Source organism: Amborella trichopoda, chromosome 9 (assembly GCF_054954075.1).
Source record: "Amborella trichopoda isolate Santa Cruz 75 chromosome 9, AtrichopodaSantaCruz75HAP2 v2.0, whole genome shotgun sequence".
Taxonomy (NCBI): Eukaryota; Viridiplantae; Streptophyta; class Magnoliopsida; order Amborellales; family Amborellaceae; genus Amborella; species Amborella trichopoda.
This window is the reverse complement of record NC_142344.1, coordinates 203353-219514: the sequence shown is the minus strand read 5'-3', so window position 1 is coordinate 219514 and position 16162 is coordinate 203353. Positions and strand designations below refer to the sequence as shown.

General features: G+C 38.0%; 1 protein-coding gene and 1 non-coding gene across 6 annotated transcripts in view; one reads left to right on the top strand and one right to left on the bottom strand.

The window, feature by feature from the left end:
- The window catches only part of LOC18438370 (putative NOT transcription complex subunit VIP2), a 34680-nt gene extending 18518 nt beyond the window's left edge, over positions 1–16162 (bottom strand). Inside the window, exons 1-6 of one of the 5 annotated variants that reach the window (XM_088846790.1) lie at positions 15515–16162; positions 15247–15357; positions 7368–7479; positions 7106–7284; positions 6921–6969; positions 6369–6581 (exon numbers count right to left, since the gene is read on the bottom strand). In XM_088846790.1, the coding sequence (XP_088702916.1) occupies positions 6369–6581; positions 6921–6969; positions 7106–7284; positions 7368–7479; positions 15247–15273 (580 nt within the window). In that variant the 5' untranslated portion in view covers positions 15274–15357; positions 15515–16162. Of the gene's footprint in view, positions 1–6368; positions 6582–6920; positions 6970–7105; positions 7285–7367; positions 7480–15246; positions 15391–15514 lie in introns of all 5 variants that reach the window. The other 4 variants (XM_011626714.3, XM_088846791.1, XM_088846789.1 and 1 more) reach the window with 4 other exon arrangements.
- LOC148780282 (small nucleolar RNA snoR35) lies at positions 7368–7451 on the top strand. The gene has a single exon (XR_016041828.1). It is a non-coding gene; the product is annotated as a small nucleolar RNA snoR35 (small nucleolar RNA).

The window sequence follows — 16162 nt, the reverse complement described above, 5'->3', positions numbered from 1 at the left end:
GCGGAAGGGGGTTCCATTGGACTCTGGAGTTGGTAGATGGGGCTCAAAGGTTCAAGAGGGCTTCCCAATTAGTTAGGAAGTGGGAGATGGTTAAGTGAACAAATATTGGGACGAGCTTTTGCCCAAAGGGAGATTGGAGCAATGCAGGAATAAAAAATGGAGCATTGAGCCTTCGAAGAGCTCGTAAAGGTTCTAGAATTCCTCTCGAGCCAGATGCTCCAACGGATTGCGACTATAGACATTTGCCAGAGTTTCCTTTCGTTATTGGTGAAAGGAGGGGAAAGGAAAGCATTGAAAAAGTTATCAAGTGAAGGGGGAGTTACCCAGTAGAGGCAAAAGAGTTTTAGGAAAGACGACCAGAGGGCATAGGAGAGCTTACACAGAATGAAGAGGTGGGGAATGGTCTCCTCTTCTCGGAGGCACATGATACAACATGGTTGGGTAGGGATAGGCCCCTTAGCTGTAGTTGGTCCAAAGTAAGGGTCTTTCCGTGCAGAAGCACCCATAGAAAGGCTTGAATTTTGTGAGAAACTAGCAAGGACCAGATTTTATTGAGAAGGGGTGCAGGGGAGACATTTGGAAGTAAAGAGGAATAGAAAGAGGAGACGAAGACTACAAAGGGGTTAAGGGACCAGATAATAGTGTCATGACAAAGGAGAGGACTGAAATGAGGAACAAGCAAAAGGAGAATGGATCTAAGTGGAAGGTACTCTTGGTCAGAGAGATTTCGCCTAAAAATAGGCATCCATACTAGGTCAGGCCCTCTAAGCTCTACATACCCAGCTACTAAAGCTGCTTGATTTTGGACCAAGAGGAAGAGAGAAGGGAAGGGGGTTGGTCCCCTATCCACTTATCTATCCAAAATTTGATTCTTTGACTATTTCCTAATCTAAACCTAATGCAGTTGAGGAAAGCATATTTGCTAGAAGTAATGCACTTCGAGGCATCCACCCGTCTTCTCCAAGTCTGTACTTGGCATGGATGACTTGTTTCCACAACAGTGAGTGGGGGGATGTAAATTTACACCACCATTAGCCTAGTAGAGCGAGGTTCATAGTTTTGAGTTTTTTTTACGCCCAAACCTCCAAATTTTTTGGGGAAACATACTCTGTCCAGGCAACTAGATGAAATTTTTTACTTTCGTTTTTTGATAAAAGCTAACATTGTAAATTTTTTACTTTCAACGGACCCAAACCACAAGAAATCTCGCATGAGTTTCTCTAGGCGTTGAAGGCCAGAACAACGGATTTGGAAGAGGGACATGTGGTAAATGGGGGTGTTTGCTAGAGTGGATTTGATAGGGGTAATTCTTCCTGCAAAGGAAAGATACCTACCTTTCCAGCCAACAAATTTCCAATTGAACTTCTTAACGAGTTTATCCCAAAGGTGCTTTCTAGGTTTGCCTACATAAAGGGGAACACCCCGATAGGAGGTGGGGAGGCTTTCCGTTGCACAGCCCAAGTGTTGGGCAAGTTGCTCAAGTTCACTATTATTCATCAGAATGCCCAACATTTTGGTCTTGGACGGATTAACTTTCATTCCTATCAAGAGTTCAAAGTTCCTATGGAAGAGCCAGAGGTTGTCAACCTGAAAAGGATGGGCCTCACAGAAGATGAGAGCATTATCAGCATAGAGGAGATGGGAAAGGATCAGGTCTTCATTGGAGGCCCTGAAATCCGAAAGTAACTATCTATCAAAAAGTCTAGTGAGGGTTTTGGAAAATAGTTCACCAATAAGGGTGAAGAGGAAAGGAGATAGCGGGCTTCCCTGTCTCAGCCCTCTGGCAGCAGGGAAAAATCCTACTAAGGTAACACTGAGGAGGATAGAAAAGGAGGGATTGGAGATGCAAGCTTAAATCCATGACCTTCATCTGGTTCCAAATCCCATTCGAGTCTGGATAAGGTCTAAAAGATCCCAGTCCACCCGGTCATAAGCCTTCTCCCAATCCAGTTTGATAATGAGGCCCTCATAGCCAGATAGAGACCTAGAGTGGATGGCTTCATGGGCCGTGAGAGCCCGTTTGCCTATTAGCAACAAAGGCAGATTGGGTTGGGGAAACTAAATTGCTAAGAACCTTTTGGAGGGGAGAAACTAAAACTTTAATGAAAACCTTGTAGGAAATAGTTACTGATTGAATGTCCTCTTCTACATATTTGACAAATGACTCTATTTCCATTTCTATTAAGAGTGCGTAAGAGACCTCAACTAGCACCATAGAAGTTTATGCCACCACGTCCATTCCTGCCACCTCGACCCCCACGACCTATGTTGTTATTTCCCTGAAATTATTAGAATTTTGTGCAATATTGCTGGGAAACACAGTTTGTGCCTCTCTCCGAGAGAACAATGATCCATGTTGTAGCAGCATCGGTTGAAGGTTGGCAAAAGAAGAGAGATAATCCCTTGTCATCAAGGAATTGACAAAAGTTCTATAGACTTCATCCTAACTTCGTAGTATATATTGCAACTTGTCTATATCTTCAACTAACTGCTGAATAATCACAAGTAGATCGCATATTCCCTTTATCTTGGTATAAGATTTAGATACAGACATCTTCCCCTTCTTACAATCTTGAAGTTCAGATTTTAATTGCATGGCACGAGCCTCCAATTCTTGAGAGTAGGACTCATTGCGGGTTATCCAAAGATCATATGTTGCAGGTAGATTCACCACTTGTGCCAAAATTTCTTTAGACAAGGTTGAATTAATCCAGCCTGTAAGATTTTGATATTTAGCAAGCTATTCTTCATTGGCTGGATTGACCACTTTAGCAGTCTCTTTCTTTTTATCTAAATGTGTTCTTTCTAAAACAATGTATTGTGGTGGTGGCCGAGTGGATCCATCCTAATGGCCATAGAGGGAAAAAACAATTCCTTTCCCGACAATAAAATTATCAGATTTAAGTTTGACGGATACATATAGGGGATTTAAGAATGAAAAGGAAAGAGAACTCGATGATCGTGCCATGATGAGGAAAATGGACTCATTATCATTGCACCACATACGAAAAAAAAAAAAAAGAATAAGAGGAGGTCCATAGAGAATAAGAGAACCTAGAGATAGACTAAAAGAAAGTATGGAAGGGGGTTGGCATGGATAGCAAGAAATAAAGCAAGGGAGAGAAAAGCAATTAGGGTGGTTTTGGACTAGATTTTAAGAACCGAAAAGGAGAAAGGCAAGAGCAATACTATAGATTTCAAATGAGATCTAGGGCTTTATATTGAATGAAGAGAGAACCAGGATTTTTGTGGCCGAAATATGAGGCGTTGAAAGAAAGAACAATAGCATGAACAATACTATAACATGAACAGTAGGTGCCCCTAATATGGAGGAAATATGAAAAAGAAAGATTAGGGTTTAGGAAGGACGGATGAGAATAATGAACGAGGATAAAGATGAAGAAAGAATATTAGGGTTTAGATGAAGAAGCGATATTACGTAGATTAGAGTTGATCACGGTAAGAGCATATTCAACGTGCTCTGATACCGTGTTAATTTTACATATATTGACAAAATCTTGCACCTGGAACACAACATGAGGAAGACAAAAGAGACAAGACAATGAGGCATGCTAGGCTTTGGCGTGAATAAAAATGGGTTATAGTAACACACCTAGGATAATGAATCCTTATATTAAATGAGTAGTGTTACATTAAGGCAACAGCTTTATGAAAATACCCTTGTACAAATGCATATTTCCAAATACAAGCAAATTTAAACAATATGCACAAAACAAGAAGAATATACATAAAACAAGTCTTTTAACAGTACTATAGTAGTCTAACATTATTTGTATATTTATAGTACAATAGTCTTGTTATATTACTATATTATAGTACTATACGTATTAGTCTTTATTATATTTTTTTAAGGATAGAATTTATTATATTACATTATACTATACTGCATATTATATAGAGAGAGATAGAGTGAGGGGTAGACGAATCCTAGCCATGAAAAAAGGCAATCACGGGAGTGCGTCGTGTAGGACCACGACGCGGGACATAGATAAAGCAACCAACCCTTCATATCAATATAAGGCCTTTAGACACTTACTCTCTATATTATACATAATAGGGTATATGTCTTTGCTATGGTTATAGATAAGTTAACTAGACATCTATAGGACAAGGTACTGTCGTGTAGGTTTTTAGCGCATGATATAGCTTTGATTGATGAGACTAGGGATGTCATCAATGCAAAGATAGAATTTTGGAGGGATGCAAAGTTAGAATTTTGGAGGGAAGCTTTAAAATCTAAAGGTTTTAAAATTAGCCGGACTAAGACAATATATGAAATGCAAGTTTCCTAAAAATAGGAGTAGAAACGAGGAAATTGTTAAGATTGACGACTAAGAAGTACCTAAAAGAGATTATTTTTATGTCTTAGATCGGTAATCCATAAGAATGGAGAGATTGAGGAAGATGTTGCACATAAAATTAGAGCTAGGCGGACGAAATAAAGATGTGCTTCTAGAGTCTTATGTGATCATCACATACCAATGAAACTAAATGGGAAGTTCTACAGAACAGCTGTAAGACCAGTCATGCTTTATGGGAGAATTTTGGGGGGTCAAAGAAACAATATATCTATAGAATGAGTGTAATTGAGAAGATGATGTTTAGATGGATGAGTGGCAAAACAAGAAAGGATAGAATTCGAAATGAATACATTCAAGGGAAATTAGCCAATAGGTGATAAAATAAGGGAAAGTAGACTTAGGTGGTCTGAGCATGTGCAGCATTGACCTAGAACAACACCGGCTAGAAGGGATGATTCGGTTCAAGTAGAAGGCTCTAAAAGGGAAAGGAGAAGGCCTAAAAGGACATGAATGAAACTAGTGAGAAGAGATATAATGACTTATGGTCTGACTAAGGTATGGCTTTTGATAGAGCAAAATGGTAGAGTAAGATTCATGTAGCCAACCCCAAATGGTTGGGGAAATCATAGAATGATGATTGTTTTTGAAAAAGTAAAGCTAGGATGATGATTGTGATATTATATAATACATACACATGTTAAGTGTCTGAGTGTGCGAGCGCGCACGTGCGTGTGTGCATGTTATATACTAGCCACCCCTTCTTTGGGGTGGGCAAGGCACCGCCTAGGTGGCCACCTCCACCTTTATGAACATTGATCTTGCCTTTGACATCACAATATCGTGTCCTAATATCAGGTCTGCAAAAATTTTCCAAACCCAAGAATTGGCCTCCTCCATATTTATTTTTTTTGAAAAGGCCTATCATGTCTATGCCTATCATCTAATTGAAGCACTTATGTCTATGCCTATCATCTAATTGAAGCACTTCTGCTTTCCTATCTCCTTTATGACCAAAGGCAATTTGAACTTTTAATTTCCTCTCATTGGTTGAATTTGCCCTCCCCCTAAAGCATGTCTATCCCTCAGGCACACAATGACTTCATTTTCTCTTCAGCCAAAGGTAAATCAACTACATATTTCAAGCGAGAAAGGCATGAAACCTCATCCCACAGGATTTTATATCTCACATTATCAAGTAATAATCAGAACCACCTTTGGAGAGAGCTCTTGGCTAAACATCAGGCAGCAAAACCACGAGTATCCCGAACTGATAAATTCATTGAACATTATCATAACAAAGTCTTCCTAATTTTGACCAGGTGAGAAGGGACTTACGGCCAAAAAAACTCCAAAAATGCAGGCTTCTAGTCCTTCCACTTACTGTTTTTTCATGGTAAGAACATGCCATATTAAAGTTGGCCCGATACAGCACAGCCAGCACGTTATACTTTATATATTTGTAGTTTGTGTTTGCGCTTACATTTATATTTTACATATGTGGCCCCAACTGATCTGAGGCCCAAGTTTTTAAACCTTGGCAATATATAATCCCCATTCCCATAAATGGTTTGATTAATATAGCTGGCATAACTTGACTTATCCATGTACCACTATTTAAAACATTGTTCTATGCAACTTTGATAGGCTTCTTTGAATGATGTAATTTGTGTGATAGCACACCAAATCACGAGCCAATCGCTGCACTGGACCCAGAAATTTTTGTTTAGAAGAAGCAGACAATTTATATCACATCAAGACTAGGAAAAAGTTTTCATGGTTCATCCCTTGTCTATTGAAAATAAGCAACATAAATTTACTTGATCAAGGCCTCTTTCACAACTAGCCAACAAGAATACACTTCACTCTCAAACAATGAAATGAAACAGCAGATCAATATTTATATATCTAAGAAAATTCTTATAACAAAGGAATGGTCTCTTGGCCTGGGTGCAGGGTTCCAATCCTACCGAGACCACAAGTAAACATTCAACCAAAAGAAAAATACTATTCTTACAACAAGGGAAGTTTAAAGAGAGAAGCTAGAACCTTGTTGGAGAACACCAGTCATCAGTCTGCTTGCTCCTTGAGCATTTAGACTCCCTGATCCATTGTTAGCAGCTAAGTTCACACGTGATGCTAGAGCAGGCAAAGCTAACCCATTACCAGCGCTTATGCCCCTCCCGATGTTTCCCCCACCAATAATGTTGCCTCCTGAGCTGGATATTCTGGGACCTGCATTACCCAAAATTGGGGAGATACCTAACCCAAGGAAAAGCACTTCCGTTAGCAACGGTGGTAGATGTTGGGAAAACCCAAGTAACAGCACCATCGACACTATTTGCGTCACTATTAGAAACATGGACTCCGGCTTGGACTCGCTAGCGTCCCGAACCCGAGTCAGTGGTCTGATTCAGCACAGCCTCGGTAAGAGTAACACAATAGGGTACATGAACAGGTGAGACATAGGCGAGTCCTTAGGTTTCAAACTAGACGCACCACCCTGCTAGGTCTGAGTGATTCAGGCAAGTCCAAGCCCAAGTTACCAAGTTCTAAAAAACTGTGATTACCAAAAAAACAAAATTGCAATAACAATAATACCTCCCCTACTCGTAACTCCGGAATGTCCATGCAAACCGCCATGTGAAAGCTGCACATGCAACTTAAAAGAACTTACAATGGAGGCGACTTTGAAGTAGTTTTCAGATAATAATTACGCCAACAAACAGTTACAATAAACCATTAAGACATTCGTTATTCAACAACGCCATATTATCAGGAAATACCTGAGACAGTGCTACAGGAACGCTGTTTGATGTAAATCGACCACTAGAAAGGCCTCCTGAAGGCTGCTGAACACCATTTGCCGGAACACCACCTAGAGCTGAGTTGCGGGAAGTCAGTGAGCCTGGAACGTTTGGCAGGTTGAAGTTCCCGTGAATGTTGTGCAGTCCTTGTATGGTTCCTATTAACAAGCACTTCTTCTTACACAAGAATCCCATTCAAGCAAGCAAATTTCAATTTCTAAAACACTAGAATGTTCCTCACCAGAATGATGGAAAACAGGAGCTGAACCTGACTGAGCAGAAAACGAAGACGTAAAAGGTCGGCCTGCACTTGAAGAATCTGGAAGATTTGAAGTTGAGCCACTGATGGTGGACTGTAACCATAGGTTCCCATTAGAAGTAACAAAAGTAAAACAGATAAGCCATAGCACTTCCATAATCATGAATATTTACAAAGCACCGCAATAAGTCCATTTAACCAACAGATTTACTAGGATTGATATTGTAGCTTGTTGAAGAAAAAAATTAGTTGCAGGAAGAAAGTAGGAATTAAGAAAATGGAAATGAGTTGTCAAATTCTTAATTTTCTTAATTCCATCCAAAAAGCAAAGTAATTTCGACAAAGTAGAATGCACGAGAAGTTGCACCATTAAGACGAAAAAATGAGAACACGTGGAGATAAGGATTTGGGACAACAAGAAGAACAATTTCCATGTCCCAGAGAAGTCAACATATTGTTTGAAAATGAAGCCTAAAAATACCTGAAATACATGACAAATCATATACATCGATGGTGGTGCCCGAATAAAAAAGTGTGAACAAACATCTGCTATCAGGTATGGAAGGCCTAAACTATACTAGAAGAAGTATATGATGGTGCTTTCTTTACCCGCATGGAGTGGTTCCAAGGTTCCAAAAAATGTTGGCCGCTCCTAGTTGCCCTGGGGTTCTAGGGTGCCCAGCTCCTAGGTGGCTACCCAAAACCTCAAGCACTCTAGAGCACTAGATATACACATATGCATATATGTGATGTCCAAATGCACATATATGCAGATATGTGTCAAATTTGTATATTTATGCATTCATATGTATTTAACTATTCTTTTGTATTCAAATATATGTGCAACAGTGCAAGAACGTTGAAACACGTTCAAATTATTGAAAAATGATACACTTGGACCCTAAAAGTCTTTTATTAACCTCACTTAGACCCAAAAAATGATTCCAATAAGATATGACAAGGTTTCAGATGATTCTACAAACTTCTTTAGATTTTCCTTGCTTCAAATAAAGAAAATCGCAAAATCGATCGATTTTAGCTGTCTCTAGGGTATAGGAAGAGTTTTCTCACTTTGGGAATGTTAGAATAACTCTGTCCCCCTGTTCATGAGTCAAGATGACCCAAAATGGCCCCCACAAAGAGTCTTTCTCGATCATTTCTTAGGTAGTTCCCGCCTGGGAGGGCCTGCCCAGGCCTAGGTGAGGCGGCCAATGGACACGTGGGCATCTAGGCGGACGGGCAGGCGGTTTTTTAAAACCTTGAAACGTTCCTCCTTTTTACAGCTAAGAAAATATATACTCCAGAAGGATAAGGAAAACACAGCCAAATGCTTTTGGTGTTTTCATTGGATTGATGCAACACCAAAAGGGTTGTTACAACACAGATAATCCAACCATGGCGAAGATCAACAATGTCATTGCAAAAATTTCTTCTTCTTTTTTTGGTTAAATAATACTCGAGTCATAACAGAGATAATCACAAAAGAGCCCCACAGGGAAAATGGCTCCTACAGTAGCATATAATCCCACAGCCTGAAGCGCTTCTTGGATGCCCAAATTCACCAACCAATTCCCCACATTACTTTGGAATCTAGACACATGATATAATTTTACAAGTCAAAAATTTCTGTAAACATAAAATCCACATAAGGTCGATGTGGAAACAGACCGCTCACTCAGTTAACAAATAAAATTTGAAGATGGCCCTCCCAAACCCTAAGGGTCCAAAAGAGTCCTATAAGATCCTCACTTCTTCAAATGCTACACAAACTTGGCCCACAAGTGTTTTGAACTCCTAGAGGGCCTGCATAGAGCATTAGAATTCTAACTCACGCTTCTCTAATGATACCCTCAAAGCTTGGCTTGTCTGAACATCCTTGAGTTTTTCATTACAGTTTAGCATGTAAGCACTGTGGATATTGAGATATAGCCCTGAAATTACTCATGAATAATGACTTGGACCCAATAGTACTTCATTTCAAAGTTGTGTCCAAGATATGACTTTGCCAAAATATATTCCTCTAGGAAGTACTGGAGATACAAATTTACAGTGCCAAAGTATATTAATTTCAATAGAGTTTAAGCAATAGACAGAACAAACTCCATGATGCATACGCCTAAGTACATGCATACATATGAACACCCGTTGTCACATAAACATGCACATACATAGATATATGCAGGTGATATGTATATTCAAATCTATATGTTTAGATGTGTATATTTATAAACATTTTATAATGCCGATGAAGAAAGGAAGACAATGCCAAGTGGAGAAAAGGGAGGATTAGAAGGAGACGAGGGTGACTAGCACCATACTCGCTAAAAGAGACATCATAGAGTAGATGAGAGAGTTCATCATAAGCATAGATGCGGGATAAGTGCAGTGCTTATCCATGAAGAATATATATATATAAGAGAAAGATGAGGACGCTAGTGGAGACTAGGCAAAGGAGGGCCATAGAGTGGGCAGAGATGAGGTCGAATGCTTGGGGCCATGACAAGCCACTAAGAAGATGCAGTTATTGTCTTTGGGGTTCAATGTTTAAAGCAAATGGGAATAACCAAGACTACCTCATGTTTAAATGTTGAAGCTGATATAAGCTATTTAGGCAGTATGAGCTCAAGGTGGAAAACCCTAAACCCATGCAAAGGGAGAAGTCATGCCAGTGACATATGAATTTGTATAATTTTGCACCTTAACAATTTATCAGATTGAGAACGCAAATAGGATGGAAGTTGAGGGATTGTCACACAAAGATGTATGGGGGAGATTTTTAGCTTGTTGATATGCTTGACCAGAATAGTTCTTTTTGTTCTTCTTTTTGAAATGAATACATGATGGACAGAGGGTTTGCATCCCGCATAATGCATTTCAGAAACACATCACAATTAAGTTACATTTAGGAACAGAAGTGCACAGTGTTATCCTGTATTGGCAGAAAGTCCTTTGTCAGGGGGCAGAAATGATTTAATAAAAAATTTCCAAAAAAAAGATTATAAGTAGAATAATCAATACTTATTTGCCTCTCAGAAAGTACATATGACCAATTGACCATCTGTCTAAAATATTTAGAGACTTACATGTTGCCCAGTTCTTACATATCAGAAGCTGTGAAATTAAAATTAACAGGGAAAAAATTGTTAAACCTCAATCTTTATGTAGTGAAAATCTGAGGTATGTGCATCCCAAACAAGCCAACTACCAGAAAGGAAAATGAGAACATGAGAGCGATGGTAGACCTAGGGGGCAGGTCATAAGAGGATTAGTCAAACTCCTCCACCCTCCCCCTCGAAAAAAGGGGAAATTTACAGGAAACTCCTATTTAATTTTAGATAGTTAAAAATAGTCCCATATATTTTCTATTTTACGCTCAAGTCCCAACTTTTATGTTTTTTGCTTCCCAAATTACCCAAGGTTCAAATATTCAATGTCCAAACATGGATCTTTTTTTTCTTTTCTTTCTTTTTCTCAGTTAAAGATCAGTTCGGACATTGGATTTCAAAACCAAACTTTTGTAATTGCGTGGGTTTGGACATCCAGTGACCACGTCTTTCACTAAGGAAGAAGACCAAGGGGACACATTCAGATATTCAATGTCCAAACCCACCCACTAGTAAATTTTTTTGAGTAAACATCAGTGCACACATTAGATATCTGAACCAGCCCAATCACAAATAAAATTAGTTCGGACATCCAACGTCCAAACTATTCTTCAATTAAAAAAATAGACATACCCAGCTTGGACATTGAATGTACGAATTAGGGCTAATTTGGGTATAAAAAGAAAAATGAAAAAAGATATCTTCAAATTAGCAAAAATAAGAGAGAAAAAGTGTAGGTATCTAAACCATATTAAATGCATTAAAAGTGAAGATTAAAGGGTATTGGTAAAGGATGATGAGGTCAACGAAAGGTGGATAATCTATTTTCAAAAATGATGAACAAAATGGGAACATAGTGGTAGAAGGACTGTTGGTACAAGTGACAGCGGAAGTCATAAATACAATCATAGGATTAGGATGTCAAATGTGTAAGAAGCTTTGAAAATGATGAAGATAGGAAAGGCTTTAGGACCAGATGGTATACCGATAGAGGTTTGAAAGTATATGGGGGAAATTGGCATTGACTGGTTGACAAAGTTGTTCAACAAGGTGTTGAGAACAATGAAAATACCAAACGAATGGAGAAAAATTAATGTGATACCTATTTACAAGAACAAAAGTGACACAGAATTGGGCAAACTATCGAGGGATCAAGCTTATGAGCCATACTATGAAACTTTGAGAAAGAGTCATCGAGCAACGACTAAGGCATGAAACAAGTGTATCTGAAAACCAATTTGGTTTTATGCCAAGAAGGTCAACAACTTAGACATCTGATTGAGAAGTTTAGGGTGAAGGGAAAAGACCTCCACATGATCTTTATTGATCTAGAGAAAGCTTACGATAGAGTATCTCGAGATTTGATTTGGCGAGTGTTGGAAAAAAAAGGTATTTCTAGACACTACATCGACGTGGTGAGAGATATGTACGATGGAGCAGTTACTAGTGTGCAAACAATTAGTGGAGAAACGAGTGAATTTCAGTGACAATAAGTCTACAACAAGGGTCAGCATTGAGCCCGTACCTCTGTCTTAGTTATGGATGACTTAACTAGGCTCCTACAGGATGAGGTACCGTGGTGCATGTTGTTCGTAGATGATATAGTTTTGATTGATGAGACCCAAAACAGCGTCAACACAAAGTTAGAACTTTGGAAGGATGCTCTAGAATCTACAGGTTTTAAAATTAGTCAAACAAAGACAGAGTATATAAAGTGCAAATTTAGTAATAATAGGAATAGAGACAAGAAAGTAGTTAATATTGACGATCAAGAACTACAAAAAATACTGCACTTTCGATAACTTGGGTCGAGAATCCAATAAAATTGAGAGATTGAGGAAGATATCGTACACATAATTAGAGCTAGGTGGGCGAAGTAAAGATGTGCAACTGCAATTTTATGTGATCGTTGCATATCAATGAGGCTGAAGGGCGGAATGTTAGGCGAAAAAAAAACAATATAACCACAGATAGAGTGTAGCGAAGATGAGGATGTTGAGATGGATGAGTGGCAAGACAAGAAAGCACAGCATTCACAATGAATCTATTCGAGAGAGTTTAGGCGTGGCACCAATAGGCGATAAAATGAGAGAGAGTTGTAACAATCCTAAAATTTCAAAAAAAGAAAAAAAAAGAAGAAAAAAAAAAAAAAAAGAGAAAAGATACTTTTAAATAGGTGATGGTCTGTTTGAGTATGATGGTCCTTGGGGACCATCACTAGTTTCAAAAGTTTTTACTTGGTTTAAACTTTTGCTTGCTGCTTGCCACGTCCTTTAGTGGACGTGGTTTTCATATGTTAAAAACAGACTCTTAACGCGACACCTCAGGTATGAGGTAGAGCCTAATAAAATAATATAATAATACGTTATAAGAATTTAAATAGGGGAGGTGAGCACTCCCACCCTAGAAAATTTTGAAATCTCTCTCTCTCTGTGGTTGAAACACAGTGAACTCCTCTCTCGAACCGAATTTTTTATCGGAAGCTCCCTCTCAAATATTTGTGGGTAAGTGACATCGTCTTCCTGAAAAATAGTTTGTTTTTAATAAATAGTGATATTTCCGTCTAGGATCTTTATTTTATAAGTTTTGTGTGTAAGTGACCTCATTGTCTCGAAAAATAATCCATTATTTTTAAAAATAAAATAAAATAATTATTTCTGCTTATTATCATGAATTTTAGGCGCGATAAATTTTATGCGCACGTGACCTCATTATCTTGAAAAATAATCTTTTTAATAAAAATTGTGATATTTTATCTATGTTAAAAATTTTGAATGCTGTAAATTAGAAAAATAAATTTATTTATTTTTCTTGTCTATTGTTAGAAATAAATGTGATATTTTAGCTTTTAGTAAAATTGTGATATTTCTTTCTACTGTTTTGAATATTTAAACATTGTAAAATTCATGTGCAAATGACTGCCTTATTATTTAAAAATTGACATTTTTGCAATTGATTATAGTATTGTTGTGAAATGTTTATTTGTGGATTGATATCCCATAAATTGTGATAATTCTGTATTCTTGAATTTCTATAAGAGTTTTTCTATACATATTAAATTGGCAATTATGCTAGAATGCCTTTACAAACTGCTACCTTTCTAAATTTAAGCCCAAAATATTTGATTGATTATTTTTGAAATGTTATAGAGAGTGACTGTTATTAATGGTTTAAGTGAAATTCATATTAATAATTTCAGTGATATGTTGAGTACATGATATTGCTGCTTTCGAATGTTTAAAGAGATTTAGAAATAATTTAAGTATGCAAGTGGACTCATCCGGTTCGTCGGTGAGGTATAAGTGGACCTATCTGGGACGCCGGTAGGGATTAAGTGGACTCATCCGGTACGCCGGTGAGGTATACGTGGACCTGCAGGGATTAAGTGGACCTATCTGGGACGCCGATAGGGATTAAGTGGACCCATTAGGACGCTGATGGGGTATATAGGTGACCTACTTGGGACGCTAGTAGGGTATTTTGTGAAATCCTTTGAATTATGCACTGCCGTTAAAAGTGTTATAAGCATTTCAATTACTCGGATTGTACTTAATTATGCATTTATTGAAAGTGAAACTGTTGATGCATTTCTGTTAATAGATCTCATTTTGAAAAATATTGATATCTTTCAATCATGATTATTTTTAGGATTATGATGATCACTTACTGAGTAGCCAAACTCATCAAACTATGGTAAACATTTTTTCAGGATAACTGCGGATTCATTTTGAGTGCTAGTCAAGATCAACCTTGGAAGATATTGTTGTTGTGTTAGCTTTCTTTTGTTACGTTGTAAGACCTCGCCACTGTAAATTTGTCCTATCATAAATGTATATATGTTTTGTCTGTCACATCTCAGGAATAACAGTATTGTAAATTCTTGGGGTGTGACAAGAGTAAACTTAAGTGGGCTGGCCTTGTGTGGCGCCGACCGAGTACAACTACTGTTAGGATATGCAAATTAGTTCAAATGGAAGAACTGAAAAAGGGCAAAGGGTAAGCCCAAAAGGATGTGGTTGAAAGTTGTCCGAAAAGATATGGAGACTTATGGCCTCACTGAGGATATGCCCTTAATAGAGCAGAATGGAGAATCAAGATTCATGTAGCCGACCCAAATTAATTGCGAAAAGGCTAAAATGATGATGATGATGACTTGAGCGCCAAATACAAACTATGTGGGACTCTTTTGAATGCCAAAAAATAATGGGATTTTCTGTAAATTCCCCAATATAAACAAATATTATAGCACACTTGAGTGCATAGTACATCAAAAAGACAAGAGGGCTACACGTTGAGAAGTACATGGATCATCATGAACAACATAATTCCTTAAATGAGATGCAGTTGCATAACTTTAATAAGTAACAAACTAATGGAGGATCGATTACCAGTACTAATATACACCATGAACAACATAAATTCTCAAATGAAATGCAGTCGCATAACTTTAATAAGTAACAAACTATTGGAGGAGATTGATTGCGAGTAAAGAGTGTTATCATAACAAGACCAAACATTAAATTGGTGAAGTGATCAGTCAGGTTCAATTAGAGGTTCCCAAGGTAGTTGAATTGGTTGAACCAATTAAAAATGCTCAAAACCATAAAATAAATCCAAAACTACATTACAAAGATGATTTAATTCAAGATCTGGTTTTTAAGGGAACATATCAGTTTAGAGTCTGCTTGACCATCCAACTAGTTGGACCAGCTGGTTCAATTTGGTTCTGATAACAAATAATATTAAATAATACTAACCCGCTCTGCACTAAATTGGCGAATCATGAAGTCTCCCTCTTGGTTTAGTTCAAAAAAAGAGATCCTTCAGCTCTCTTGGTGTAAACAAGGAATAGAAAGTGTTGTCGTATGCTGCGGCAGGAAACCATTCAATCTATCATTGATCTGCATATAAAACCACCATTGTTGGAGAGAACATAACAACGAAGAAATGTGATAGAAAAATCCCCGGAAAAATGGCAAAACCTTAAATGATACAAGGCTTTAGGTGCAAAACCAACATACATACCTTACCTTCATTATTAGAATGAAAAGAGGTTAGAGAAAGAGCATAACATACATACTTTCATGGTTATTGAACTTTTAAACCAACAAGGAGAGAGAGAGAGAGAGAGAGAGAGTGACTCGAGAGTGAGAGACAAGACAGTTTTTCTTGGGTTAAATGGTGATAAAATTAGACAGAGCTTTTTTCTAGGGCAAATTATGCCAGATTCCCTCTCTCGAAAGAAAACAACAGGAAACACCTCATCCCAAAAGCACCTATATGTGGCCCTACTACTAAACCTAAATCCAATCCCCTCCATTTCAACTCCACCAAAATGACTTTTTTCTTCTCCGGAACAAATCTGAATAATTTTTCCTTATTGCGATTAAGTCTCCAACCACAGAAAACCACAAATCAATGCCACAATTTAGTCAGCCAAAGCCTTTTTTCTTTTTTTGAGAACTTAATCAGTCCAAGCTTGAAAACTACATTTTGGAAAGAGGGAGAAAAAGCATGAGACAGGCTTGTCAACGAAAAGGAGAGAGAGGGTATGAGACACAGAAAAGACGTACCTGGTTATTTTGAGGTTGAACGAGCTGGACAGAGAAACCCTAGGTCGAGAGGGGTGGTGCTATGATTTCAGACCGAACGAATCGAGAGCTGCTTCAATAC